This window comes from Bemisia tabaci, chromosome 1 (genome assembly GCF_918797505.1).
Source record: "Bemisia tabaci chromosome 1, PGI_BMITA_v3".
Classification (NCBI taxonomy): Eukaryota; Metazoa; Arthropoda; class Insecta; order Hemiptera; family Aleyrodidae; genus Bemisia; species Bemisia tabaci.
In genome coordinates this window covers 73,835,699-73,862,685 of record NC_092793.1, presented here as the reverse complement: position 1 = coordinate 73,862,685, position 26,987 = coordinate 73,835,699, and the positions used below count along the sequence as shown (strand labels likewise).

The 26,987-nt window shown below is 42.1% G+C and overlaps 2 protein-coding genes across 3 annotated transcripts in view; one reads left to right on the top strand and one right to left on the bottom strand.

Moving 5' to 3' along the window:
- LOC140226093 (uncharacterized) overlaps positions 1-26,987 on the top strand; it is a 120,635-nt gene that overhangs the window by 27,517 nt on the left and 66,131 nt on the right. The gene's annotated exons all lie outside the window — the stretch shown is intronic.
- Positions 11,144-15,837, bottom strand: LOC109033216 (uncharacterized). 2 transcript variants are annotated; one of them, XM_072306575.1, is made up of 3 exons: positions 15,688-15,837; positions 13,340-13,606; positions 11,144-11,519 (listed from the first exon to the last, which is right to left on the bottom strand). In XM_072306575.1, the coding sequence occupies exons 1-3, from the start codon at positions 15,739-15,741 to the stop codon at positions 11,283-11,285; spliced, it is 558 nt and encodes a 185-aa protein (XP_072162676.1). In that variant the 5' UTR covers positions 15,742-15,837; the 3' UTR covers positions 11,144-11,282. The 2 variants fall into 2 exon arrangements, with proteins under 2 accessions (XP_072162676.1, XP_072162677.1); XM_072306576.1 differs by lacking the exon at positions 15,688-15,837 and adding an exon at positions 15,159-15,358.

The window sequence follows — 26,987 nt, the reverse complement described above, 5'->3', positions numbered from 1 at the left end:
AACAATCGATATATCGCAAAGCACGCCACGCCACTGATAAGATCGCTCAGTTTTGACTGCTGGATCAATGGCACGGCGTGGCCTGACCTCGTCCCTCGTCACACGTGTGTGTATGGACCCCACAAGAGGCTCAAACGTTGATACCATCCCTGAGAGATGTTATCTCCCTTTAATTCGATCGAATTGTGACCAGATTCAGACGAAGTTGTAACGGCATCTATTTTAGATAACTCAACTCAATACCCGACTAAAATTTTTCATTCATGATTCTGCAACTGGAAATGTCTACTCCTTCCGAAAAGTGGGGATTAGATGAGAGAGGCAAAGAAGATGATCATTTTCACTTTTCAGATCATCGGAAAATAATAAGAAGTATACAAACCTACGTAGAATTGTTAGCCCTTATGTAATAGGAAGTTAATGGTAACAAAGATAAGATTAATAACGGTTAAAATATAATTTCATGCAGACTTCTATTATCTATTTTCATCAAAATTAAATCGGAAGGAAATTATTTTAGAGATAATGATAATTGATTGAATTTATAAAAATAAGGTAAAAATTGTTTATAAATTATGATGATGAAGTAGGGGATTTTTATGAGGGAAAAAAGTATGGCAGCACCACATACTGGTTGGAGACCCTCACCCCCTTCCAAGTTCAGATTGGATACGTCTGCTCATGCCGCATGAATTCGAAAAACAAAACAAACAAACAAACAGAAACAAAATGCAGTTCAAAGTTTCCCAAAATAATAAGAGGGGAAAAAGAAAAAATAATAATTTGTAAAAATATGAGTTGCTTTGGCCAAGACGCATTTACCTTCGAAAAATGGTCAAAACGGTGGCTATAAATTCAAAATTTTGAAAATAAGTTCATAAAATTTTGTGCTCATTTTAATGAGATTCTCAAGCTAACCTTGATTCTCTTTGTATTATTACCGTTTCCTTCTGCAAATAATCATCTCAACCGTAGTGCAGTATCTTGGTGTTTATGTGAAGCAAAATATTACAGATATTGCTCTGGTCGAGATTTGGTCAAGTTTGAAAGGTTTGATAATTTATTTTCCAATTTATATTTTTTTTTTTTCGATTTGAAATGTAACAAAAGAGTGTGGCCACTTTGAAAATCATGATTCTCTACAATTAAAAAGTTTCGTATTTGTAATGCTAACTCACATCCTAATACCAATCACAACTCGCATTATCATTATCATCTCCCGCTAAAATCCCCTTCAACCAATAACGTATGCAATTGCAGCGCACATTCTCCGTGTGCGCACGATTCAAACAGAGCCGAACAGTGAATTCGAGTGCCAAAATATTATTTTCCGACATAAACTTATTGAAGACTTTCCAATTCAGTTTTTCTCTCTTAATCCCCTTCCTCTCCATCATCATGACTCCTACAACTGGTTCTATATTTCCATATTTTATCCATATTTGAGACATCCTTTCTACGTGTATTTCATTGATTGAGCACGAATAAAAATAAAATTGCTGATTCAACAAGTTTGTAGTCAAAAAATGTGTCGGACATGTTTCAATCTAGATTTTACAATAAAAAGTTGCTAATTTAACCACCTTCGTAGTTATATTAGGTTTCCACTATTGTAAAACGAACATTTAAAACATGTTGGACATATGTTTTTAACAACTTAATCAGCAATCTATTTTTTCCGTGAGGCGGCAGTCCCGGAGAGCTTTCTCTTAAAGATCAAGATTCATTCTTTGCTCATCAATATAACGTCGATCTTCTTCAAATGGTCAACCATTTTTTTTTTTTTTTTTTATTTGATCACTCATAGTATGCAGCAAGGAGTCTCATACTTATTTCTCCTTTCTTTCTATCATAACGCAGGAAGTTGTAACTGTCTCAGTTCTTTACGCAGCGGCTTCCACATAATTTTGAATTCCTCGAGAAAATCTCTCGGGCTTAGATTAATTGGAAGATAACTTAGAACTTACAGTCAAATACATCAGCTGCGATGAAAACAATTTAAAATCCAAATCCTCAGCGCTGTTGCCAACTTGCAACAACAGATGAATAGACTTGAAGTGACTAGGTATCCCTAGCCTAGAAGTCCTAAGACTTTCATGTTGACCCGATTTTCTTTTTGGGGGGAGCTATATGCAACGGATGAAGAGTGAGGGTGAGAAATCGACAGTTTCTTACCAAAAAAAAAAAAAAATAAAATTAAAGAACAAATATAACATAGATAACAATAGATAACAAAAACATAGATAACATTCCAAAAACTGTGGACATTGAGGTATTTTAAATATAGGTCACTTAAACCCGACTTGGGACTTTGCGTATAGGAAAAAGAATCGGGTATCATAGGGTTTGATGAGAAAGGTTCGGGTGAATCATTAAGATAACCGAGTCTTATAAGAGATCTACCCCCCCCCCCCCTTCAAGCCTGGAATATTTTCCCCCGGAACGAAATTTTTCGTAACTTTCAGGATTTGTTTAACCTCTGAGCCCCCCCCCCCCCTCCCCATTAGAAATTTTTGGCCATAGACCCCCGAGAAACATTTTTGGCGTACCATTGACTGGATATCGTCAACGTCGACTGTGTTTGCTTAGAATCCCCGTGGAAAACGTTTCGCTTGACCGATGAGGCACCTCGGCCGCGCGTGCGCAATGCCCGCCCTGCTGCTCTGATTCTTATCTCGTATCACTTAAAAAGCGAGAGCCGCCCTGGACCGCCATAAATCGTTTTTTCGTTGAAAAATGTGTCATAACATGTTTGGACCGTGTGTTTTCGGGTTTTATAAAAAACGAACGAAAAATTATGAAAGAACAATCATAAATGTGGTTAAAAATGTTAACCTCCACCGCCCCGCCGACCGCACTGTGTTGGCGCAATGCGTGAAGTATTCATGCAGTCTTGTAGGCGCTATGCGTTTCCAGCCGACTGCTGCTGACCGCAGTGTGTTTGACGCCATGCGTGAAGTATTCATGCAGTCTTGTAGGCGCTATGCGTTTCATGCTGACCGCCGCGCCGGCCGCTCCGTTCCAGGTCAAATTGCGTGTTTGGTTCCTCTCTTAACTCGACTAATTGAAGGTGTTGTCTCTTGTATCATCGAGAGACGACAAAATTAGAAATTACTATACTTTTACTCTGAGGAAATGAGAGATTTTGTCTTCTTTTCTCGTTTGTAATTCATTTTCTGAATCCGATTTTTTTTTTTTTTTTTTTTTTTTTTTTATACCTACATTCAAAAATATTGCAAAATTTGTCACCCCCTACATTTTGCCGCCATGGGCCGCGGCCCATGTGGCCACCACCCCCTTAATCCGGCCCTGGTGACGAGACGGAATTTTATCAACTGGCTTGTTTATGTTTACATTTTCCTCGCTTTGATAGAGACCAGGGTGCTTCCTCATTTGTGCGCGGAAGCGTTAACCATGTTAACTTTTGTGTAACATCCTAGTGCGGAGGGCTTGGATGGAACGACCCCTCATCTGGGCAGTAGCATCGTTTCTGAAGCGGGCAGCTTAGGAAAACGCATATTTCTCACGCAGATTGTGAAGTTAAGAGTTTACTTCATACTTTCTCGATGCACACATTGTAATGGAGTGTGTCTTCTTTTTGGTTATTGACGTCTCCGTGGAAACTGGAGCAGCCTTAGCATCCGTTGTTCGGGTCATCTTCTCCTACATGATCTCTCCTTCTTTTTCTCCAGGTCTAATACATTTCGTCCCAGTCCAAATTGGACGTATTTCTGTTAAACAGAACTGAGCGCCAAATTGAGTGCCTTTTGAGGATATTAGAATCCCGTATAGCGCGTTCTGTCAAACGGAACTAAGCGCCATGGAAAAGCATTGCGAGTATAGGGCGGAACGAGCATCGCGTTCCGCAGCACCCGCCAATCCAAGCCCCCGTCTCCCTTCCTCCCCTATGGCGCTTAATTCCGTTTGATAGAAATACGTCCAATTAAACAAGGTAATGTACAAAATTAAAGTTTCTCGCTTTTATTCCAAGAATCTAATTTCCTTCAAAATTTCACTCATCCTGATTTTTGAGTCATTTTCTATGCGAAACAACTCTTCTTTTTCCTCTAGCTGAAGTTTGCCACAGGCCCGTTCCGTGGTAGAAATGGTTAGTTCCTTCTTGCAAAATTAACGTATTTATGCTAAAAGGAACTATGTTCCCCAAACTCTATATGAGGACTTACATGTAACAATGGCGGATGTGAAAAATTACCTTTTCGAGACAAGTTCAGAAAACTGTTTTGGCATCGAGAAAATTTTGAGAAAATTCTCGAGATGTCATTTTCGAGATCCGTACATTATGTCAGAGCCGAACATATTAGATTTTTGTGCGACCAAAACAGTTTTTTAGGCGTGTTTCGGAAAGGCAATTTTTTACCTCCGCCATTGTTACATATAAGGCGTCATATACACATAGCTCCTTTCAGCATAAACACGTCCAAATGTAGTCCAATTAATGCTATTAGCCCACTCTTCAGTCACTCCCTGAGTCCGTCATAGATTCCAGTCGCAAAATTGCGATGGGGCTTTCGCACATTAACCGCTTTCTCACTTTCTCCGCACCGCGGCCCAGCATCATCGTCATGAAAAGGTTCAACTCGGTCGGCTCTCGATATGAGTCGGGAGTCTGGACCTTTATTTTTCCATTGTGCGACATGGGGCGCGGGGCGCGGCGCGACGGATAAGAGTCGCTTCGATTACGTGATACCGCCTCAGCCGACTAATGAAGCCTAGCTGCGATTCGCCCTCAGCAGTGCAGTGAGTCAGTGGCGCTGAAAAATGAAATAATATCATTTCTCCCGGTCTTCCATTGTCTGTCGGAATGAAATTTCAGGTCCCGGCACAACTCGGGGACTCCTCAACAGCTCCTGCTGCTGGAGACAGTAATTGTATCTTTTTGCCCCCCTCCCCCCTCTCCCTCCCCCGCCCCCCGCCACCAACCCTAGGCTCAATCGTCTTTGACTCTGCCGCGAGCTACGACGCGCTAATTATCGAACACGAGGCATTTGCCACCGTTGCAACATTATCACAAAATCACGCGGTAAAAATGACCTCAGGACTGGGACCTAAAATTTCATCAGAGAGCAGCAATGTCCGTATTTTTAAAATTTAGTTTCATTCGAAATTCACCTAATTTGAATTGAATGAACTGTTTTGAACAGCAAATCTCGTCCTCTTCGTGAAAAACGAGAGTTTGAGAAGATGCGCAAAACTTGACGTCATCTCAGGAAAAATAGCAGAAAATCCACATCATTCCGTAAAAAGCTGTACTTACTGCTGTCTTGAGTTAAGCTTTACCCTTTTCTGCCGATTTCTAAACTTAACAATTATTTCGCTTTAAGTCTAAAACGTCATCTCAAGGAACACAGCACGTAATACTGCCCTCCGCTTACTTGAAGTGAAATTCAATAGACCCTTTTTTTACATCCTTATAGATAAAAAAGTTGAGAGTGTATAACCAACTAAAGCGATAACATCCTTTCGAAATTATGAACGAAGCCTCTCTGCTGTTTCACCCAGATTCGCACCCTGTGACGTTCGCAAGTTGGCACGGTGCGCGCGCGTTGCTTGATAGGTCGAAGCCCCTTCAATTTTGCGGATACGCAGTACGCGCGATCATCAGATAGGAATGAGTATATAGTGGGCTTTCAATAATGAAATTTATAGTTATGTATTTATTTTTATTTTCCTAAACTAATACATTTTTTTTATTTCTTTTGGAAAAACGGTAAAATACATCCCGTATAACCTACAGCTTGCCCAAAAGGCGATGAAAATGTCTATGGAGGCCCTGGTAAAAATTGGCAGTAGAATCTGTGTTCCAAAATACCCTAGACCTACAGCCGGCTGTAAGATTTCCAATAGCTTCTATAGTCGGCTACACAATTTCTTATAGCCTTTTATAGCCGATGGCAACTAAACAACAGCCAGGCAATAAAGTGTATGCTAAGCGTTACTAATTACGGATGCTAGGACTTAGTGAGTTTTTTGAATACTGCTCTCTTTTTGGGCCGTAGTATCTTGATTTATTTTGCGAGGAAAGCTCCGTACTTTTGATGGATGCCCGCCATTACTAATATATTAGAGCGCTTTCAGTTTCGTATGATACTGTGCAATACCTCTGATGTGAAATAGTTGCTTCAAGCGCCGTGGCACGCTGCCACCGCCGCCGCGCCGTGGCAGGCGGGCAGCCAGCGCGAAACGCGCATTGGCGCCTACAAACCTAACAGGGATACTTCACGCGTTGCGCAATGCGTGAGGTATCCCTGTTAAGCCGGGTTTTCCTCCAACTAGCGCGAGGGCGCGCGCAACGGCGACGGCGGTTTTGGGCGCGGCGCTGCACTGCTAGACATGAAATCAAATGCTTCCGGTTCCCTCCGAAATGACAGCGCGCGATGAGCGCCAAGCGTCACCGAGCCAACGCTTGCGCCCAAAGACGCAGCACCGGTCCGGGACCGGTGCTGCGTCCTCTGGCGCGGCGCAAGGAGCCGCGGTCCGACGGGATGAAACCTCGTTCGATGTCCTGTCTGGAAACCTTGTTGGATGTCCTGTCTGGACGCCAAGTGCGAATCACAGATGATCACATTCCAGTGTTCTATTGTTTTTGCTGAAGAGCAGACGTGAATTTTTATTTTGATTGATTGTTTGCACTATGACTTCAACCGAAGTTACCTTCACGCCTGTAGAGGATGAGGTGTTTCTTAATGAAATTGGAAAGCACCCATTACTTTTCAACCCCAAATGCCCGGAATACAAGAACAACATAAAGAGAGAAAAAGTGTGGGTTCTCATCGCTGCAAAGCTAGGCAAACCTCGTAAGACTGGATATTTCATTCATTAAATTGTTATCTGGATTAATTCAATCTAAAAATCACTGATACGATAGACGCCACACTGATATCGAAAAACACGAAAAACAGTGTGAAAGAGCCGATGCTGTACTCAGCGCACGACGCCTGTGACAGATTCCGAGGAGAACAGAGCCGCGCCATTCGCGCCAAGAACCGCGTTTTTGACGCGATCGCTGTGCGCTGCGCCAGTTGGAGGAAAACCCGGCTTTATTAGGTTTGTAGGCGCCAGTGCGTCGCCCGCGCCGCTCCGCAATATTTAATCTGGCGGAGTCAGCGTTATTCAACTCATGATTTTGATATGTTTGCACATCCTGTATGGATTATTCTCATTTTAATTGATGAAAAAAAAAATATGTATTAAAGGGAAATATAATGTGTGCTTTGTCAATATTAAGGTGGTTCCGTATCAAACTTAATGATTTCCAAAGCACACGATTTTCTACACAATTTCTTATAGCCTTTTATAATCGATGGCGAAAAAGCAACAACCAGGCGATAAAGTGTAAAGCCCCGGTGTATAGTGTAAAGTGTATAGCCCGGCTGCATAATTTTTTATCGCTTCGTATAGCCCGGCCGTATGATTTTCTCCACAGCCAGCTATATGATTTTCTGTAGCCTCCTTTAGTCGGCTATAAGAATTCCTATGGTATTTTGAAACGCAGCTCTTATCGCCAATTATTACCAGGGGGGCACAATTCATATATCGACGGTGAAAGTCGGCAATCACATAACTCGGTTTGCGACGTTGCAGACTTCCTGTCATACTTTATTTTTTAAACGGAAAACTGCTCAATGGTAATTCTTTAAAACTGCCGTGATTTTTCTTCTATGTGCGAGGAAAATTCTGCAAAAACTTCAAGGAATCATGTCCATTTGTTCTTCTTTAAAAAAATAACATAGTTGCGGAGATTTTCAGACACCGCAAACGAGTTATGTGATTGCCGACTTGCACCGTCGATATACCTATCCTTTAGGATCAACATAATTGAAAATGTTCAAAAAATATATTTACTCAAATTGGGCATGAGCTCATTTTTGACGCCTAAGAGTGCATATACTTCATTAATTTGACGAATCCGTTTGTTTCCTACATCCCTGAGTATATATGTTAAATCCTTAAGGGTGGCGCTCCTCCCCCAGGTCCCCCTAAAATAAGCCCTTAACGATCCGGCAACCCACGGAAGATAGACGCGTCGCGCTCTCCATGTTGTGCTTCTCCAGTAGTTGTCTAAATCATCGAACAAAGGCCGCGGCTCCGACCGACTTCATCGAACAGATTTTACGCCTCGTGAGCCCGACAAATGCATCGCCCCCCTCCCCTTACCCCCCATCTTCCCCCACCCCCGAGGCCCGGTGAGTAATGATGACACCACGGATCCAGGACTCCCGCGTCCGCGTCCCCCTTGGTGGCGGCCTTGGCCGGGGGCTGTAAAACTTCAGCCGAAAGTTCGACGCGGAAGCTCTCCGATTCCTGACCCGGTGTCCCACTTCAGCATTGCGCTGTTCGGTGTCTCGTCGCTCGCGGCTCCATCCGCGATGACGGCGATGAAACAACGGAGACTAATCTGCCGTGATGCGCTTATTAGGCTGATTAACGGTGATTGATGACTCTGTGGGTTCCATGCTCGGCCAAAAACACGGGTGCTACTGAGGAGTCAAAATAAACTCCAAGTGATAAATAACTTCGGTCAAAAGTTGTGTTTATTGTATACTGGTTTTGAAGGATTTGCGAAGTTTCTTCTTGAGATAATCATAATCGCACCACTACAGATCATACTCTAAAATATGAAATCATATGAGGAACGCGTAACGCATAATGCTGGTGCGCGAAGCGTTTTGGAGGGTCGGATCGCGAGGCGAACACCGGGCGTACCCCCTAGATAAGTAAAAAGTTGCTCACTCCCGCCTAAGCACGAATAAAAAGGTTCAAACATTTTTAAATAAAATTAGGACAAAAATAATAATGTAGCAATATTGGGGCCGTGATGATAATCAGAAGTGCAGGGCTTAACGCTTGCTAGCCTACTCTCGTGAGAGTCATAAAAAATCAGAACCACATGAACTTTAATTATTATTGAGAGGTTGATAAAATGAGAAAATGCCCAACTATAGGAGTAATTCACGAATCGTGATTCCCTACTTCTTCTTCTGACCCAAAAATTTTCCAACATCAATAATTTTTTACAACTTAAATTATTTGCCTTCAGACTGGAGTTTTTGCCTGCGAGTTCAGTTATTTTAATAAGTGCTTATTTTTTTTAAAAAAATGGGGGAAGGAGAGGGAACTTCAGCCGAAGAGTAGAAAAGTACGTACAGAATAGTGAAAAGTCATTTTATTTAAAAGTGAAGTAAATAAATTTCAAAGTGAATAAACTTCAAAACTTGGATTCTTGCTTTCAATCTCAAAACTGGGATTTATGACTTTTTTACATTAACTTTCCTCCCCATCTAAAATATAACTTCAAACGCAGCCCGCAGTAGTGAGTAGCTTCTCGCCGTACATAAGCATACGCATAAATAGCTATTAAAAACCAAATGCACCCGACGAGTGTTCATTGACATAATAAATACCTTCATGACGCAAGTTTGAAGTGTAATTTTGTGGGGTGGTATGCCCGGTACATGTTCATAACCCCTCGACACAATTAAAATCGATCTGAGGTCCACGATCCAATTCCGAACATCAGAGACCGCTAACGGACATAACTCGGACCCGAAAAGCCAAGAAACTCAAGTGTCGACCGAAAATAACTCTCTCCCATTACAAAAGTAACTACAATGGGTTATTTATTTCGAGAGCATTTGTCCAGCGGCAAACCCACTCCATCGAGCGAGCCGGGCGGATATTAAAAGTGCAGTCATCCCGACCGCAACAATCGCGGAGCGTGTTATCACTATTAAACAGATCGGGGCTTAATCGAATAAGGGAAAAGTCGGCCGGGAATTAGAATAGAATCAAATCTGAGCGATGGAAATGATCGTATCGGCCATATGTCGCTCTGTCATTGTGCAGCGATACGAGTCGATTTTCATTCTCTCGATGTTTGTTGTAGCTTTATTGGGGTATGTATCGCGATCTTCGATGTTTCGAGGTAGCATCGAGATCGATTGCGTTAGAGACGTTGGCCGTGGTTACCACCTTTCTCAGACCGTTTGAATACGAGACTTACAGAGGTGTGTCCGACTGTCCATCGGTGCCGTGCCCCGGAGATGGTATGTATAAGCTTGATTGATTTTGGTGGTACCTGAGCGGAGTTGAAATGTTTGCTTCCCAGGGACTTACTAAAGGAGTCTGAAAAAAGTGCGGAAGGTTTGAATTTAATGGTGGTTTGGATTTTGATACACAATTTAGCTTCAGCAGAACAGGCCATTTCAGCCCGCCAGTGCCTGCTGATCCTACTTCATTTTTATTTAAGTTTTGTCAATTCCATAAACCCCTTCTTTCTCAATCGCGATTCAGAAAGAGGATTCAGAACAGAGGTTAGTCGTTGACAAAATACGCGTATTTTATCAAGCCGAATGGAAATTTTTGTCGACAGAGCACGCAGCTGCAGTGGCGTTTCCTCCTACTGCCTCCTCAAGGAAATTTAGGGGGACATAATGTTTTATATTACATATCATCATCAATAATTGGATTACATTTTGCAAAAAGGAACCACTAGCATTGCAATGTTGCTAAGACTGTGCAACTTCTTTTGTCTTGGAGGAAAAACCCGATTATCCATTAATAGTTTCTATTTTACTCGCTAAAAACTGTAAATTTAAGACAAAAATTACCATCTAAATTTCATAGTTTTTCACGATTTCAACAATTTTATTGCAAAAGATGAAGTTCTTTTCATCAAAAAATCTTGAATCATCAGAAATCTTAGCATCATTGCAATACTAGTGGTTCCTTTTTGCAAAATGCAATCCAATTTATCTTCGAATAAAAAGCAGAGCTAATTTTAAAATCGTCATATTGACACACATACCCTCATCCACACCTCACAATAAGACAAAGTACTTGAATGCACCGGAGATGTCCTCTTGCCCTCTTGACATTTAAAGGCGCAGAAATAAGTGCACAATTCTTACTCCCTATTCGTATCAATTTTGCCTCCTCAAAATTTGCATCATAAAGTTCCACCGGTGAGGGCAAGGGTGGCAAAATGTCCCTCAGGTGCAACCGCTGTTCCTCGTGAGAAAAAATCCTCGTTTCGTTTATTTTCAACATTCTCTGAGGGAGGCGAAAGGTTACACATACTGCGAGATCGGGTCCACTACTGGGATAAAAAATGTAAGAGACGAAATTGTGGGTTTCATAATTAATTGTAATAAATATTTTAATTTTGTCTTTGTTGATTACACATTCTATTGCAAGTTATCTGCATTTGTTCGTACACATGCCTCTTTTTAAGAACTGAACTAGTCGGGGGCGTCTCAGACGTTTTAAGAAGTGAATACATATTTAGCTAGAGGAGAGGCTTCGACTTCGGCTTCAAATAAGGGGATCAACTCGTAATACTGAACGGTAGATTTGGCAAATGCTGGAAGCAATTCTTTAATTTCAGGTAAATCTAAGAAGGGCTCTTCTGTTGTTTTCATCACTTTCTGGCAGTTCTTTCCCAGTAGAAGGCTCTCGTGCTTTTTCCATGTGGTTTCGAGATCTTTTACACAATTCAAGATCTGAAACGGAGAAAAAATATTTTTTAACAATGACCACAGTTCTTAGGAGGATAGTGTTTTACAGGACTTAGGATGCAAAAATGCTTCAAAATGTTAAATCAAACCTTGGCTGCGGTGGTTTGAAATTATTTAAATTAATTCAAGTTCCTCGCAGTTCAAGAACATGTAGTTTTGAGAGGGTTAAATCCATGAAAATGCTATATTTGTTATAGCATATAAGTTACAGTATAACTTTACCTTTTTAATAAGCGTAAAAAATGACTCAACTTTTCGAAACTTATTTTTTCTCTGTCGATATAATATTAGTATAAAGTCAACGACTCAAATGCTTAATTTTTCACCTAATTTAAAAAAGCGGCCATCTTAAAAAAATGTTTCTCTACGTATGAATGTTCTTTTTCGCTTTGAGACTACATTTAAGTTATTGATAAATATCTATTATTGCCAAATATACCTCTCTTTCCAACATTTTCAAGTTTGAAAAATTGTTGAGCCGCATGTTACCTCTAAATATATAATTATGAGAAATAAAAACGTGAGCCAAAGATGCATAGTAAAACAGGGCCGGATTTACCTACTTGCCGCCCATGGGCCGCCTGTATTTTGCCGCCCCCATCTTATTCGTTTTGAAACATCAATAAAAACCGTCAAGTGAACGTGCCAGAGGGAGAGAGATGCATAAGACGCATTTACTCGTGTTGGATACATTTTTTGCGGAGTCAACACTACTAGCAAAAATTCAAGGATCTTGGCGCGAAAGTTAAGTTCCGTAAACCTGTCTCTGTGTGGACAATGCCTTCCATTTATAAGAAATGAACGAAAAAATTATGTAAGAACAATCATAAATGAGGTTCAATAATTTTAACTTCCACCACCGCGCCGTGCTGATCGCACTTTGTATGGCGCAATGCGTGAAGTATTCCTGCACTCTTGTAGGCGCTATGCATTTCACGCCGACCGCTGCTGAACGCACTGTGTTTGACGCAATGCGTGAAGTATTCATGCAGTCTTGAAGGCGCTATGCGTTACACGGCGGCCGCTGCTGACCGCACTTGATTTGACGCTATGCGTGAAGTATTCATGCAGTCTTGTAGGCGCTATGCATTTCACGCCGACCGCTGCTGAACGCACTGTGTTTGACGCAATGCGTGAAGTATTCATGCAGTCTTGAAGGCGCTATGCGTTACACGGCGGCCGCTGCTGACCGCACTTGATTTGACGCTATGCGTGAAGTATTCATGCAGTCTTGTAGGCGCTAATATGTGTTATATGCCGACCGCCGTGCCGAGGGCCTCCCCTTTTCATCTTAAGTCCTCGTCATCATTGCTCTCTTCGCCGCGCCGCTCCAGGCAAAATTGCGTGTTTGGTTTCTCTCTCAACTAGACTAATGAAAGGGCAGCCAACCTTCTGACACAAAAATGTCACTGACAAAATTTAGATACCAATGTCAGACCAAAACAGCCAAGAATGTTCATAAATGAGCGTTCTGGCCAAATTCCGTGTTTCGTTTCTCTCATAACTTGACTAATTAAAGGTGCTGTCTTCTGTATCACCGCGAAACGACAAAATTAGAAATTACGATACTCACAGGAAATGCAAGATTTTGTCGCCTTTTCCCGTTTGCAATTTTATTTTTATACCCACATTAAAAAAAAATTGCAAAATTTGCCGCCCCCTGAATTTGCCGCCATGGGCCGCGGCCCAAGTGGCCACCCCCTTAATCCGGCCATGTAAGTAAAATAAAATAATTAATAATGCATAATTAAATATGCATCTTTGGCTCACGTTTTTATCACTCATTTTCAAGTTTACTGAAGTACCTTCCTAATAGTTTCCGATGGGTTCTTCAGCGACTTTCCATGAATGCGAATCATCCTGAGGACAGTTTCATGGTACTCGTGGCGTTTCATGTACGCATAGTGAATTTCTTCTAGTCCGTTCAAAAATTCTACCGCATCCTTATTTTCCATGACTTGAGGAGCTTCTCTGGCTTCCAGAAGCTTTTCGTGTCGCCACCGCTCTAAATCCTGGTGCTCATGCATCAACTCCTTCAGAGTTTTTGTATCAGCCGTTATTGTCGTAATTTCCTGAAATTTTTAGGGTAAAATAAGGGAATTTTTATGGATGCTATCAAAGAACCATTTGTTAAACATTTAATGAAGAATTAAAAAATTCCACACCGTGCATAGTGCATGCGGTTTAAGTGAATTTCATTCTGAGGTAAGTGTATGCTGATTTGGCATGTATTTACCAAAAAAGAATAGAATAGCATAGAATAGAATAGTATGGGTACACGGAAAAAACGAGTTTAGGGCTGGTGCCTGCGCGGAAGGTCCCAGCCCTAGCCGGGTACACGGAAAAAACGAGCTTAGGGTTGGGACCTACATGTTAGTGCTGGGCACTAACGAGGGTTAGATCAAATGGAGCCAGCAAGTCAGAGGAGTGCTGGGCACTAAACAGCTCGAGGCTGGGTCACTAAGGAAGAAGTAGTGTCAAGCCCTAAAGTGACTTTGGAGCGAGCGTAAAATATGAAACGCCTCCGCCTGGGATCGAACTCGGGTTGCGCCGGTGGAAGACCAGCGCGTTACCACCAGGCTATCGTGACTCCGACGTCTCATGGGTGAATTTACACCTGTTAAGCGCAACTACGTCTCGCAGCATCTGATTAGCACTACTCATGTTCAGTGCCCACCTGAACTGCCTTCCGGTGTTGAGCTGTACAGCGCTTAGACGCCAGCCCTCAACTACTCCCCACTAAACGGCCAGTAGTGCTCAACACTAGTCTTGTTTTTTCCGTGTAGTTAAAATTGCTTTACCTCATACCCCATAGGGGCAGGCCCGGCGCGGGTAGAGCCCAAACCTACCTGCTTCAGGGTTCAGCCCTACTTGGTGAGGACTGTACCCTGTCCAGGTAGGGCTGGGGCCTACCCCTGTGAGGTATGAGGTGAAGCAATTTTAGCGCCCAGCCATAATCTCATTTTTTTCGTGTACTTTATTTACATCCTGGGTAGGATTTTACAAAGGTTGTTAGGTTGTGTGCTTATCACACTACTTAATTCATATATATATATATATATATATATATATATATAATATTATATATATTATATATATGAGTCGCTTTTATAGCGCTCTTTGGCGCTGTGCGACGCCTAATCGCCACAAAGCCCGGTCTTCCCACAGGTCATCAGGGAGTTGACAATCTCTTATCTCATTTAACACCCCCTGTCGCCAACCTCTCACTGGGCGTCCCCTACTTAATTCATTATATTGCCAAATTTGGCTAGCTAAGCTGCGTAGAATTTCCCAAAAAATAAGCCGGAATTTCACTGAAAAAATTAGAAAAAACAATGTTTCCGTCGCTGAGCCAAATCATTTTAGTTAATGCTACTTATCAACAAAATCTGCGCTTTACACTGACTACTCATACCGCCATATCACCGACTATAGTTGACATTAATTCTAGTAAAAGTAAATAGGACCTCCTCATGACCGGACAGTCATAGGACATTGATCGGTCTCCAATTATGAATACCTAAGCCCCATTTATTTTTGCCTCGAAATGAATCAATTTTCTTGGTGTTTAGTACTAATTTGATTGAAGCACAATTATAAACGAGTTAGTCAGACAAATTGTACCTTTTAATTGATGCAGAACTCCAAATTTTTCTCAGATTTTGGGTGAGGGGCACATTTGGTGGCTTTTTTTGGCTGAAACGATGAAAGATTGACTATTTTCTCGTCGGTGAGAAGCACAACGCGGCATGTCTTTTTGAAACATTTCACACGCAAAATCACCAATTTGTCTTGTTTTTCACTGCACGGAATATTAAAATAATGTAAAGATGTTTTGAATGTAATGAAGTTTTTTAGCATAATGTCTCCCTTAATCTGGTTAGTTTTGGCACTAACTTTTACTCCAATTTAAAGTGACTGCGCTTTGAGGTGCATGTAATACATTTCCATAGTTTACAAAACCTGTATGTAGTATATTGTAACCTAGAAATTTTTTAGGTGAAGGGTGTGGTTAATGCTCCGTCACAAATGAAAAAAGTCGTATGGAATTTTGATAAGTGAAATTTTTGTTTTGTCTTGTTTTATCAATGCTCCTCTCATTGTTTATTTGTTTCTCTTTGCGCATTAAATATGATATTTTTACTGCTCTTACCTCATCAGCAGCAAACTCCGAGAAAAAGCTAAACAACAAAATAAATAAAGCCATGTGTGGCGCACCGTAAACACGCTGAGTTACTGTAAATGTACGCAGGTGAATTTTTTTTCGCGTATTTAATCACATTTTGATCGACCAATAATCAATGATGCTATGCATTGCTCGAAGTTAACCATTATGTCATCTGCTGAAAATGAGGTCATGTTTTATGTGGTGCACTCTGCGCGTTTGGAACCGGGCAAACAATTTGATTTAGTACGGTGTATAATGACGAAGAGACTGTAGATTCCATCGCAGACTGATATTTTTTATTCAACAAACCGCTGCTAGATGTAAAGTTTCACAGAGCTAACGATAATTTTCAACTTTTAAGCAAAAAGAAAATAAAAAAATTACTAAAAATTAAGGTCATAATTAAAAGAGAACTACGTTAGTTTATGCGGATAACAGAATGTCCACCTCCATAAGTTGGCGTTTCCATGCACAGTTTTGAGCTAGTTTTCAGGCTTACACCGTAATTCTCAATCAAAAAAAGGGCGGAGAAGAGGTTGTCTTACGGGAGCACCACATGGGGGCGGGCGGGTCAAAAATTCGGCCAAATTGCTTTCTTATAATACTGAAACGGCCTTAACTTTTCGCAACAATTAATATATCATCCGGGAAAAGTTGGCGATTTTCAAATGATCAACGCCGTTCTCCCCCAGGAAACCTCCTTCCTCGTAACAGGAACTCCCTTCACACGACCGAAAGTGAGAGGTCTTCTAGTGGAGTTTGCCGCGCTAAAATCCCAACATTGAGATGTAACCTGTCCAAGAGCAGAACGTTCCGCACTCAAGATGAAACACCACAAGAGCGTTTAGGCTTTGCCAAATTTATCGTGATGAAAACGGAATTTTCTGAAAATTGCGAGTATATTCATCTTTGAAATGCTCACAGAATTTCATTCACAATGTAATCTAATTCGTCTGGAAATTTCGGAGAGATACATTCACAAATTTGTGAAAAAAATACTTGTTTTGTTACTAGAAATTCGACAACGTCTGAATGTTGATACGGCGTTCTTCCTCAGCGAGGCAGAGCCGGCTCGCGTTTCGGAGCCAGCGTGGGAGGAAAGTGCGGTGTTTACGCGCGTATCAAGTATCTTACAACTATTATAATATTCAGCCTTGATATACAATCTCAATTAAAGTGTTTTATCGCGGCCGAGCGTTATTTACGGCCACCTGTAGCCCGTGCCACGATGCACAACAGTACGTTATATCCACTCCAGCGTGATCCGCGGACAACGGGTGTTCTTGCTGGTACCAAGGCTCACGCCAAAACGCACATACTGTTGAGTTCCGTTGTAAGGCGGACCTGAGCAGGTTCGCGCGCAAAAATCGCGATTCCGAGTCCGGTGACTTAGTTTATACCCAGTAATATGATCTCTCCGACCCGGACCGACCCCGGCGGAGTGTGTTTTATTCCACCACCCTCTCGGGTCTCGCAGCGGATTGGTTGTCTTATTCGGTGGCTTCGGAGTTGCTACATTAACTCGTGAAATATGACTCTGTCCGGTCGAGTCCGTGTAAGATCGGGCTCTAAGTGAAAAATAAGCGTCGTTTTAGCACCACTCTTCTGCACTGGTGCCGAGTCGGAGACAAGAGACCCTCCACTGATATCTTGGCAATGGTGGAAGCTTTTACTTTCGGGATTTCAACATTCAACTGTTGACTTACCGACAATGTGGGTGTTGAACAACGTGTTGGGTTTTTCATTGAACATACCGAAGTTTGGTAAACTTGTTCGGCTCATTACGTCACTCGAAGCTCATCATCCACCACGTGGGTAAGATGATTGTTGCTCCCATACAGTTGTTGTCCGCGAAAGTAGAAGTTTCCACCTGTCGCCCAGAGGCCAGCGGAGGGTCTCTTGTCTCTTGCTTGTGCTCTCCCTCGATCGCCGTCCGGTCTGGATCCCGCTCGGTTTTATCCGCAAGTTCGATTTACGATTTATCCACCCCTTCCTCACCCTATCTAGGATACGACAGTAACCAATGGGAGGTGCTAGTATTGCGATGACGACCGGAAACCGTTGCTCGAAATCTTCGAATTTCGCCCTTTTTTTGCCTCATGTGCAATTAATAATCTAATACTTTAGAGAGCGCCCCCTCCCCCTTCCCCCAGAAACTAGAAAGATGAGAAAGGAATCTACTGTCTTAGACATTTTGCGCATTTGAAACACATTGACAAAGGATTTTGCAAAATTTACGATTCAAATGTATCTCATGAATAATTTCAGAAACCTCACATGAGGTCTATATTTCACGCAGGAAGACCCGAGTTCTTCTGAAGAAAATTTCTAACAATGACCGAATAAACTACATCCACAATCTATTACTAAGCATGGACTGACCGACCGTAGTTTCCAACCTGAATTTATGCACAAGAGGCAAAGAGGTTAATGAGATGGGCCTCCAGCCCGTCCGTCAGTCTGAATCCGAGGACGACACTCGGTCCGATTCGACCGTTATCGGCTGGAAGTCGTAAGCTCGAGAAGCAAGCCAGTCGATCATTCGGCTTCAGATTGGACAAGATTCTTCGAGTTAATAAATAAATTAAGGAGATAAGGAGCTAATTATCGAGGAGTTGGTCAGATTATAAAGGGCTTGCGCTTCACTTCACCTTTGACGGACGCTGCTAATGGCCTCTTTCATTCCCTCTGGCTCTTCCCAACTGCGCTGCCAGTCCGTTCAATTATCAAGGTGGATCTTCAGCTTTCGCGCAATGCATTCTGGGTATGATCGATGCATCTCAAATTTTAACCTGTTGGTGAATTATTTTGGGAAAATCTAAATTTCAGTCATTAAACAAATCATTGAAGAGTGTTTGTGCCGAAAATCACCCTCCAAAATCTTGAAATAAAGTCAAAAGTACTGTTTCTATTTTGCAACCAATTTCAATGTATCGATATCGATAGTGAATTAGAAACAGTACTTTTGACTTTGTTTTAATATTTTGGAAGATGATTTCCGGCACGAACATTCTTCAATGATGTATATCTTCAGACTGAAATTTAGATTTTCCCAGTTTCAACTGAAGGATATAATTTGAGATATATCGATCGTACCCAGAATACATTGGGCAAAAACTGAATATCCACTTTAAAGGCCGTGTTTATAGTCGTTCATTAAACAGCTCCTTTCCCTCAAGAGTCCCATTTGGTTTACACGATGATTGAGGGAGGTTTAAGGATGCCCGCAAAATTTCAGCGCAGAACGGACAATTTTGCCAGTAAAATTCAGCAATAATACTTTGGGAGCGGATCCGTGCACGGTAATACAATAATTCACCAGGAAAGAAACTAAAATAATACGGGTGGATACAATAAGAGTACTGCAAATTTTTAGTCACGTTTTAAAATACCTTAAAGTTTGTCGAACTCATAGACATTTTCTTCTGCATTTTTTACTTTTTGTAGTTGCCAAATCATTGTGGTTCCTTGCAAGGATCCAGTTAGGGGCTGTCCCTAAATTACGTGACGCTCTAGGGGGAGGGGGTTCAAGGAAAGCTTTCCGCCATTTTGTTTTTTTGTGTTAATGAATAGGGACCTACGTCACTAAAGCGTTACACGAGGGGAAGGGGGAGGGGATCAAAAATGCCAAAAAAGTGCGTCACGTAATTTAGGGACAGCCCCTTATCAGGATGCAGTTTTCTATCGACTTATTATCAGCGCAAAGCAAGAACGAAGCACCCGTCGAGGGCTGGTGCGCATGGCGGTCAGGGAAAACCCCCTCTCTTGTATTTTTTCATATGATGCGGCAACGGTCCTGAAAATCCTTCACGTTGGCCGCGGGCACGGGTCGCTACCAAAAGCTGGCAGCTTGGACCACGCGTCCGTAAAATTTTCGGATCAGAAATCCATCGATGCTATCGGATACTCATTATAATTAGCCGGGTCATTTTCGTTTTACAAGTTTTTCCGGTTTCCTCGGCGTTGATGCGGAGGCCGCCAAGAGGCAGCGGCTAAAAGGGCTTTAGCCGCACCGACTCATTTGTCTCCGGGCTCCGGGTTATCTGATCGTGTCGTCCGGAGAAAACGTCGTCCAGGGAAACGGCCCCCCGTTAGAAGCGCGTAACTCCGATATTAATCCTAGGCGGATACGCGGTTTTAGCTGGTTTTCTCGTTCGAGACTCGGGTACGATTTACGCCGTCTCCCCGAGAGAACAATCGGACAGCCGCATTGCTTAAAGCTCAAAAGCTCTTCCGCGGTCAACGGGACTGTTTCACACAAGATGTACAACCGACTTAGCTACACGGTTAAAAATTTCTGCGTTTTTCATTCCGTTGGCTTTATTTTCTTTCAGTGAAAACAACCAAAGCAATTTGGTTCATTTAGCAAATTCTCTTGTTAAATTATCTGGCACTTCGTATGTCATACTCAGAGACATTTCAAGATTCAGGAAGCGGCTGGCGTATTGGATCACCGTTTGCGATATCCGGCCTTGACACCAGCTGACCAGGCCCGGTTTTTAAAGGTTCAGAGTTTTCCAATCAGAAATGTTTTATTAAATTAACCGAGAGAGTTGGCCGCGCTAACCGGAAAAAAACTAATTGTAATCAATATAAATTAATTGAAAGTCTCTGTTACTTTGGGTTCAACTTACCATGTTAAAACCAAATATTGGTTACCGTTTCTTACACCGTAGACTTTTTACACGTGATATTGAGGAAACATCACGTTAAACACATCCGAAACAGGCACATTCAAACGAAATAGGTCCATCCGCATGGGCGGTTTTTAAGAAAATTCATGAAATAGTTTTGTAGGACTGATAATATATCGATGTCTTAAGTCAAGCACCTCTGATTGCAACGTTTTAAGTCCCGCTAATTTATTATTTATTTATTTTTTCAAGCCAGCTAACAGTTTTCTTGAAATTTTCCATAAGTTCTTAATTGATCCAATAAAATTCAATAAAATTCGAGATGTTTTAGTTAGTCCTCCACAAAGAAAAATTTCGAAAATATCCCAAATTTTTTACCGGCAAAACTTCCTTGGTGCCCATTGCGCGCCTCCTATCGCCGCTAGTCCACAGCCCCCGATGACGAAATCGCCGTATGAAGACGCATGCGCGAATCCGACACAAAATCGTGAACTTGTACATCGTTACTCTTCGGATGCAAAGGCGGATCTCTACTATCTTTTGAGCCCTGGAAAGCAAGAAGTTACATGGACACCAGGGCTCACGTGGAAATGCAATTGCACCTCTACGTCGCGGCGATATTTTCTGCGGCGATGGGAAATCGCGTGTCATCCGCCGGCACTCACCGCTCCAGCAGAGCTCATTACATAAAGCCGATAAGCGGGGCCCATGTTTCAAAGAGCATCTGTACCGAGTGGACATGCGATGCAACGCACCCGGTGTAATTTATCATGTTCTAGCGCGCTTCGCGAGAAGTAGACCTCTGTCCCTGTCTCCCCCTGGAGCCTCGAGATCTAAGAGAGGGATTGAATCGAGGTTCGAGGCAGAAGATGCACTCATATAGACCGAGTTTAGCAGCGAGAGGCCAGGCCATACGTCAAGTTGAACTGCTCTGATAGCCACGACCCAACTCTGAGGGAGAAAAGGTGCAAAAGAAGAAAAAAAAATAATCGAAGTCGATATTTTTTAATGATTTGAAAATATTTTTGATCACCGAAAAAAAATAATATGCTGTTTTAGCATCTAGGATGTCAAAAATGTGTCTGGTGATCCCAAGATGCTGCCTTTACTGCCCCCGCAGTTGAATTTGCATTCACAGGATGTAAAATTAACTGCGAGGGCAGTAAAGGCAGCATCTTGGGATCACCAGACACATTTTTGACATCCTAGATGCTAAAGCAGCATATTATTTTTTTCGGTGTGAAGGTCGGTAAAACCAACAGAGACTAATGATGGACAGGCAGTGGTAACAAAGTTTTTTACCCTAGCTCTCTCTGCCTTAAGAATGTGAGCCATTATTTAAATTCCAGAGATACGTCGTTTCAGAACTGAGCAGAATTCGTCGTTGATTTCAATCGTGTGGGAGTCAGTGTTTCCGACTATATGATTTAGATTAGTGAAATGAACATTAAAAACTGTGAATTTATGAGTAGAGATTGTCTCTAAACTACTTCCTCTTTCAATTTGGTATTGTTATGCAGTTTGAGTCACTTTAAAGTCGAAATAGTTATTCCCCCTCTCACCTGCATTCTTGCACTCTCGGAGCGTGTCAAGCTGTACCAGTCGTTTGAGCTTTACCACTACAGGTAAAAAAAGAACCTGAGTTCTCCTTCATTCCACAGATTATGCAAGTTTGAATAGTTGCATCCCAAATTGGATGCTCCGCGTGCACCCAGTTGACACCAATTACTCACGTCTAAACGCCAGAAAATGTAGGAGAAACTAACGCGCCTTCGTCTCAGAGCTTATGCTATTTTAGATACTTTTAAGGCACTATAGTTGCGTCATACGTCTGAGTCTCTCACCTTGTTACTGAATTTTTTGCAAATCGTTCAAATTATAAGGTTCAAAACACGAGCAGAAATGAATGCTTCCTTTTTTTCAAAAGTTTGTTCAGCTGAAGCAAAAATTGAGACGTTGAAATTACTTTAAAATAATTTTCGCCTTCTTGAATTATGGCACGAGTGCACCGCCGTGAGATGACGGAGCCAATAATGACCGTATGTCCCATGTCATGTACCCCATTTATATTCTGCATTCCTTACAGTCTCAAAAATACTTTTTATTAAACATTTTTACCACCCTCGTTAAACTTAATTTTTTAAAGTTATTCAGCCCACGCACTGTAATTTGAATTAAGGGCGAATTTCCGATCGAGACCTCCTGCGTGAGATGGTCTCCTCTAAAGGCCTAGATACACACGGCGATTAATTGCCGCGATTGAGAGACGGAAGCCAATGGAGAGCCTCGATTTCGATATATCGACGCCAATGGATCGAAATCAAGGCTCTCCATTGGCTTCCGTCTTTCAATCGCAGCGATTAATTGCCGCGTGTATCTAGGCCTTAAAAGCCCGAGTAAAATTTCATACATTTAAACCCACATCTTCACTGAAAAAAAATTCTCGGCGTTTTTACCAAGGTCCTTTGGTACCTTTACCATCTCACTTTTTATACCAATTATTGGTAATTTTACCAAGACAGACTGGTAAGCTTACCTAAAAACCGGTATTTTTACTATTTTTTTCAGGTAAGAATATCACTTTCATTGGTAATCAATGCCCGGTAACTTTGTCATTTTATCTCTGTAATTCTACCACAGTCGATAAAAAATATTGGCGTTTTTACCAAGGTCCAGTAAAATTACCGAGAAAGTTGAATAATTTTACCAAGATTTCTCGGTAAAATTACCAATTCCATAAATGGTAATTTTACCAAGAAAAACTGGGATAAAGAACCCCAGATTCTTAGTAATTTTACCTTTTTCTTAGTAAATACACCGAGATTTTTTTTTCGGTGTTTATTCCTCCAGTTGGGGGAGAGTTTCCCTTTGCAAGGCTGCGCACTTACTGGGCGCAATATAATGGTGTGAGAGACACAAGATGTGTATTTCAATTCAGTCCACGGTCCTGAGTTGCTGTGCGTGTGAGGAGCCTCGCGTTAACCGAGTAGATGCTCGCTTTTCAATGTTCATTTCTCGCCGAGCACGTAATGAGATCAATTTCAAAAGTGTCTTTTAGTTCCATTCGTGCGCTTTTGCAGGGCGTGCGATGATCTCGAAGCCACAGATCTTCGTGATCCTTGTGATCTGGGATTCTAGATTAAGTATGACATGTTTAGGTGGCGGTGAATAAACGGACGTATTTCTGTCAAACGGAACTATGCACTTTAAGACGCGAGCCCTGTTATGCATATATTCTTATGGGTTTCAGAATTCGTATCTGAGTGTACATAGTTCTGTTCGGCAGACATAGGTACGTCCAAACAAGACCATTTAAGAATCTAAATTGACTTCAAGCTCTAGTTCAGCTTGGATTTAAAATGCTATGTCCTTTGAGGTTTATTCTCAAGATTAAAATAAATTACTCATCGTAGTAAATTTTCATGATAAACTGCTTTAGAATGTATAAAAAACCAAAATGTTCGCCAACTGCAACCACATGGACCACTTAAAGCAGAAAGGAGCCATACCAAGCCACATCGTAGCTTTTGTCTAAGTTGAATAAAGCACTAAGTTTTTACACGAAAACGGTTGTGCGGATTTTTGTGCAAATCGTAATGAATTTTCTGCGTTGCGGGAAGCGAATTCCTGAACGTTTTCAAAGGAATCCGTACAAATGTTCTCTTATAAAAAATTAGTTTGCCCAGTTAAATTTGCCACTAGCTAATGTGGCTTGATTCCTGTCTGCTAAACGCGGTCCAAATATCGGCTGTAGCTGTCGGACTTTTCGGGGGTGCGCGGACATTTCTGAATATGAGTACCTATACGGTGTAAAACGGCTGAGGGCGCAAACGAAAACTAAAAGCTTTCTAAGTTTTATGAATATCTGCAATTTTAGCCGATTAACTCAGAAATATTCTATCCGAACATATCACTCCCAATGCGGTGCATGTCATTGAAAAACAAGAGCCTCCGCCCCTAGCAGGCCGCCGGCAGAGTATATCCTCCGGATCACGATTTTCCCGTCAAAGCACGTCATAGCCCACGACTGAGATGGCAAATCGGAACGTGGCGAAAATTTCTCGCACGACGAGACGAGACGAGACGAGACAAGCCGTCAGAGAGGTATACGACTCAAATAAAAATGAGAATAAAGTCCAACTCGAGCGGTTTCCTTATGTAAGTGATGGAACCAACCGTACAAGATCATTGTCGGTTGCACAACCTGCACTAGGCATGCGATTTTCATTGCATATTTGCCTGTAAGCGTTACAAGGTGCACTGAGTGAATAAAAAAACAGACACTAAAAAAATTGAAATTCCTGAATCAGACCTTACTTCCCGGTCTCCGATACCAGACCCATCCCGGAGGAGATGGTCTATCGATGCCGAAATTCCGAATTTTTGGCACAATCTGACAACAACGTAAGGAAAAATGATTTAATTACTTACACCATCTGGCAATACTGTAAAATTCGATGTTGCCAAGTTTAAATACACCGTTGCATAGCCCGGAAAATGCAGGGGCAACATACAATACTTTTGCGTTGCCATATTGTATAATACCCGTTATACAACACTGTAATTTAATTCGTATGTTTCTGCACAATTTGGCTAAAACATTTTGTGCTCAAGTCGCCATGTTCACCCTACTGAGACAGTGCAACACCAATTAGGGATAATAAGAAGGGTTGAATGAAGGATTATATACCCAGCGCCAACCTTAACAATTGTCCAAAAAGCTCACAGTAGACCTCCGAAGTTCATGTCCATAATTATGGACACTATGACTGAACGGGTAAACCTACCGAAAAGGATCGATGAACAGTGTGTTCGTAACGAACACCTTAATAATCGATTATTTACCACAGATTCAAATGAGGAAATATCGATTATCGATCATTCTTGCTTCACCACTGATATCACTCTTCGGCAAGATGACAGGGCTGCCAAGCTTTCTGCCGTGCAGGTATCGCAAAGAATTTGTCTCCGTGTACATCCAAAAATTAATTGCATAGTGTGCAAATTGAAATCTCCCGCCAAGACAAACACCGCCGTGCTAAGGAAGAACGCCGTATGAACATTCGAGAGTTGCCAAATCGCCCCGGATAAAACATGTATTTTGGAAAATAAATTATGCTAATTTATCCTCGAAATTTTCAGACATTTTAGACAACATTCCGAGCAAAATTGACCGAAAAAATTGGGGAAAAACATTCACAATTTTCCCGGTAAATTAGGTTTCTATTGAAGGAATTCTGGCAACGTCTGAAGGTTCATACGGCGTTCTTCCTTAGCACTGCAGAAGCAGAACAGATCACGCACGAACCTACGCATGTTCCGGGCCCATCGCCGGAATATCCGCCTCTCCCTCGAAGCCGCACTCTCGACCAAAACCTCAGCACTCGCAGGCACTTCAATTAGCGCCGCAGACGCGGAAGGGTTGCGAGGGGCGAATCTGCAACTGGCGTGGCTCTCGCGAGGGGGGGAGGGGGTGGCGCCCCTGTCAGCGCCACGGTGACAAGTGCCTGACGACCCCCTTGAAACACTCTTTCCCACTTGCAGGCGTCGTTATTTTGTTAGCGACGCTTTATTCCCGGTTCTCGAGAGCCGCTCATTCAGTTGTAATTACTGCGGCGAGCGTCGCGAAGGACGCGTAAAATAGATGCTGTGCAGACTTACGCAGGGTGCAGTAACTTTGATTGCTTTACTTCGGGCTCATTTTTGGATCTCAATTGAATCGATTTCTGTTAGACGGTGGTAAATCCTAACAATCGTGAGCCCTGGCTTTCGTTGATCCCGCAGGATGCTAGGGCTCATGAGTTTTTGGACTTACGTCCGTCTAACAGAAATCGATTCAATTGTGGAATGGAGTTGTTAATTTGTTTCTGAGACAAATGCACTCACAAATTACGCGGTACGCTTGATAGAAACGTTGAGGTGACCCAAGCGAATCCCAACAAATATATAATTTAAACATGATGCCACAGAGAAAAAGCTTTGTGCACGGGGCCCGAAGTTCAGGTCGTATGGCCTCTGGAGCCCGGAGCGGACGGTATGCCTATAAAGCCCGTAATTTTTTTTTCAGTGTAGTGGACTTTAGGGTGAAGGGAACTGAATTTCAAAGCAGCTATTAGAGTATGGTAAATAATACCAGTTTTAAAATAATACCATTAAACACTTTGGTGTCCTAAACAGAGGATTGGTTCTTGTGATCGCTAAATTTGGTTACGACCCTGGTATAGTGTCGATGTGGCTCGAAAATTTGTTGGATGCTGAGGCTGATACGTTTTCGAGGCCCCTCTCTCGTCCCTAACTACACGGAGAAAAAAACTTCGTGCGTGGGACCCGAAGTTTAGGTCATGTGGATCTCTGAAGTTTTTGGATTGAGCATCTGAACACTTTATCTCTGATCTAGCTGTCGAGGTTCGGATCACACATCTGAAACTTCAGTTCTTACATCTGAAGTACTTCGGTTTTTACATCCGAAAAACTTCGGTTCTCACATCCGAAAAACTTCGGTTCTCACATCTGAAGTAGTTAAGATGTAAGAACTGAAGTTTCAGATGTGTGATCCAAACCTCGACAGCTAGATCTTAAGTGTTCAGATGCTCAATCTGAAAACTTCAGAGATCCGTATGACTAAACTTCGGGTCTCACGCACGAGGTTTT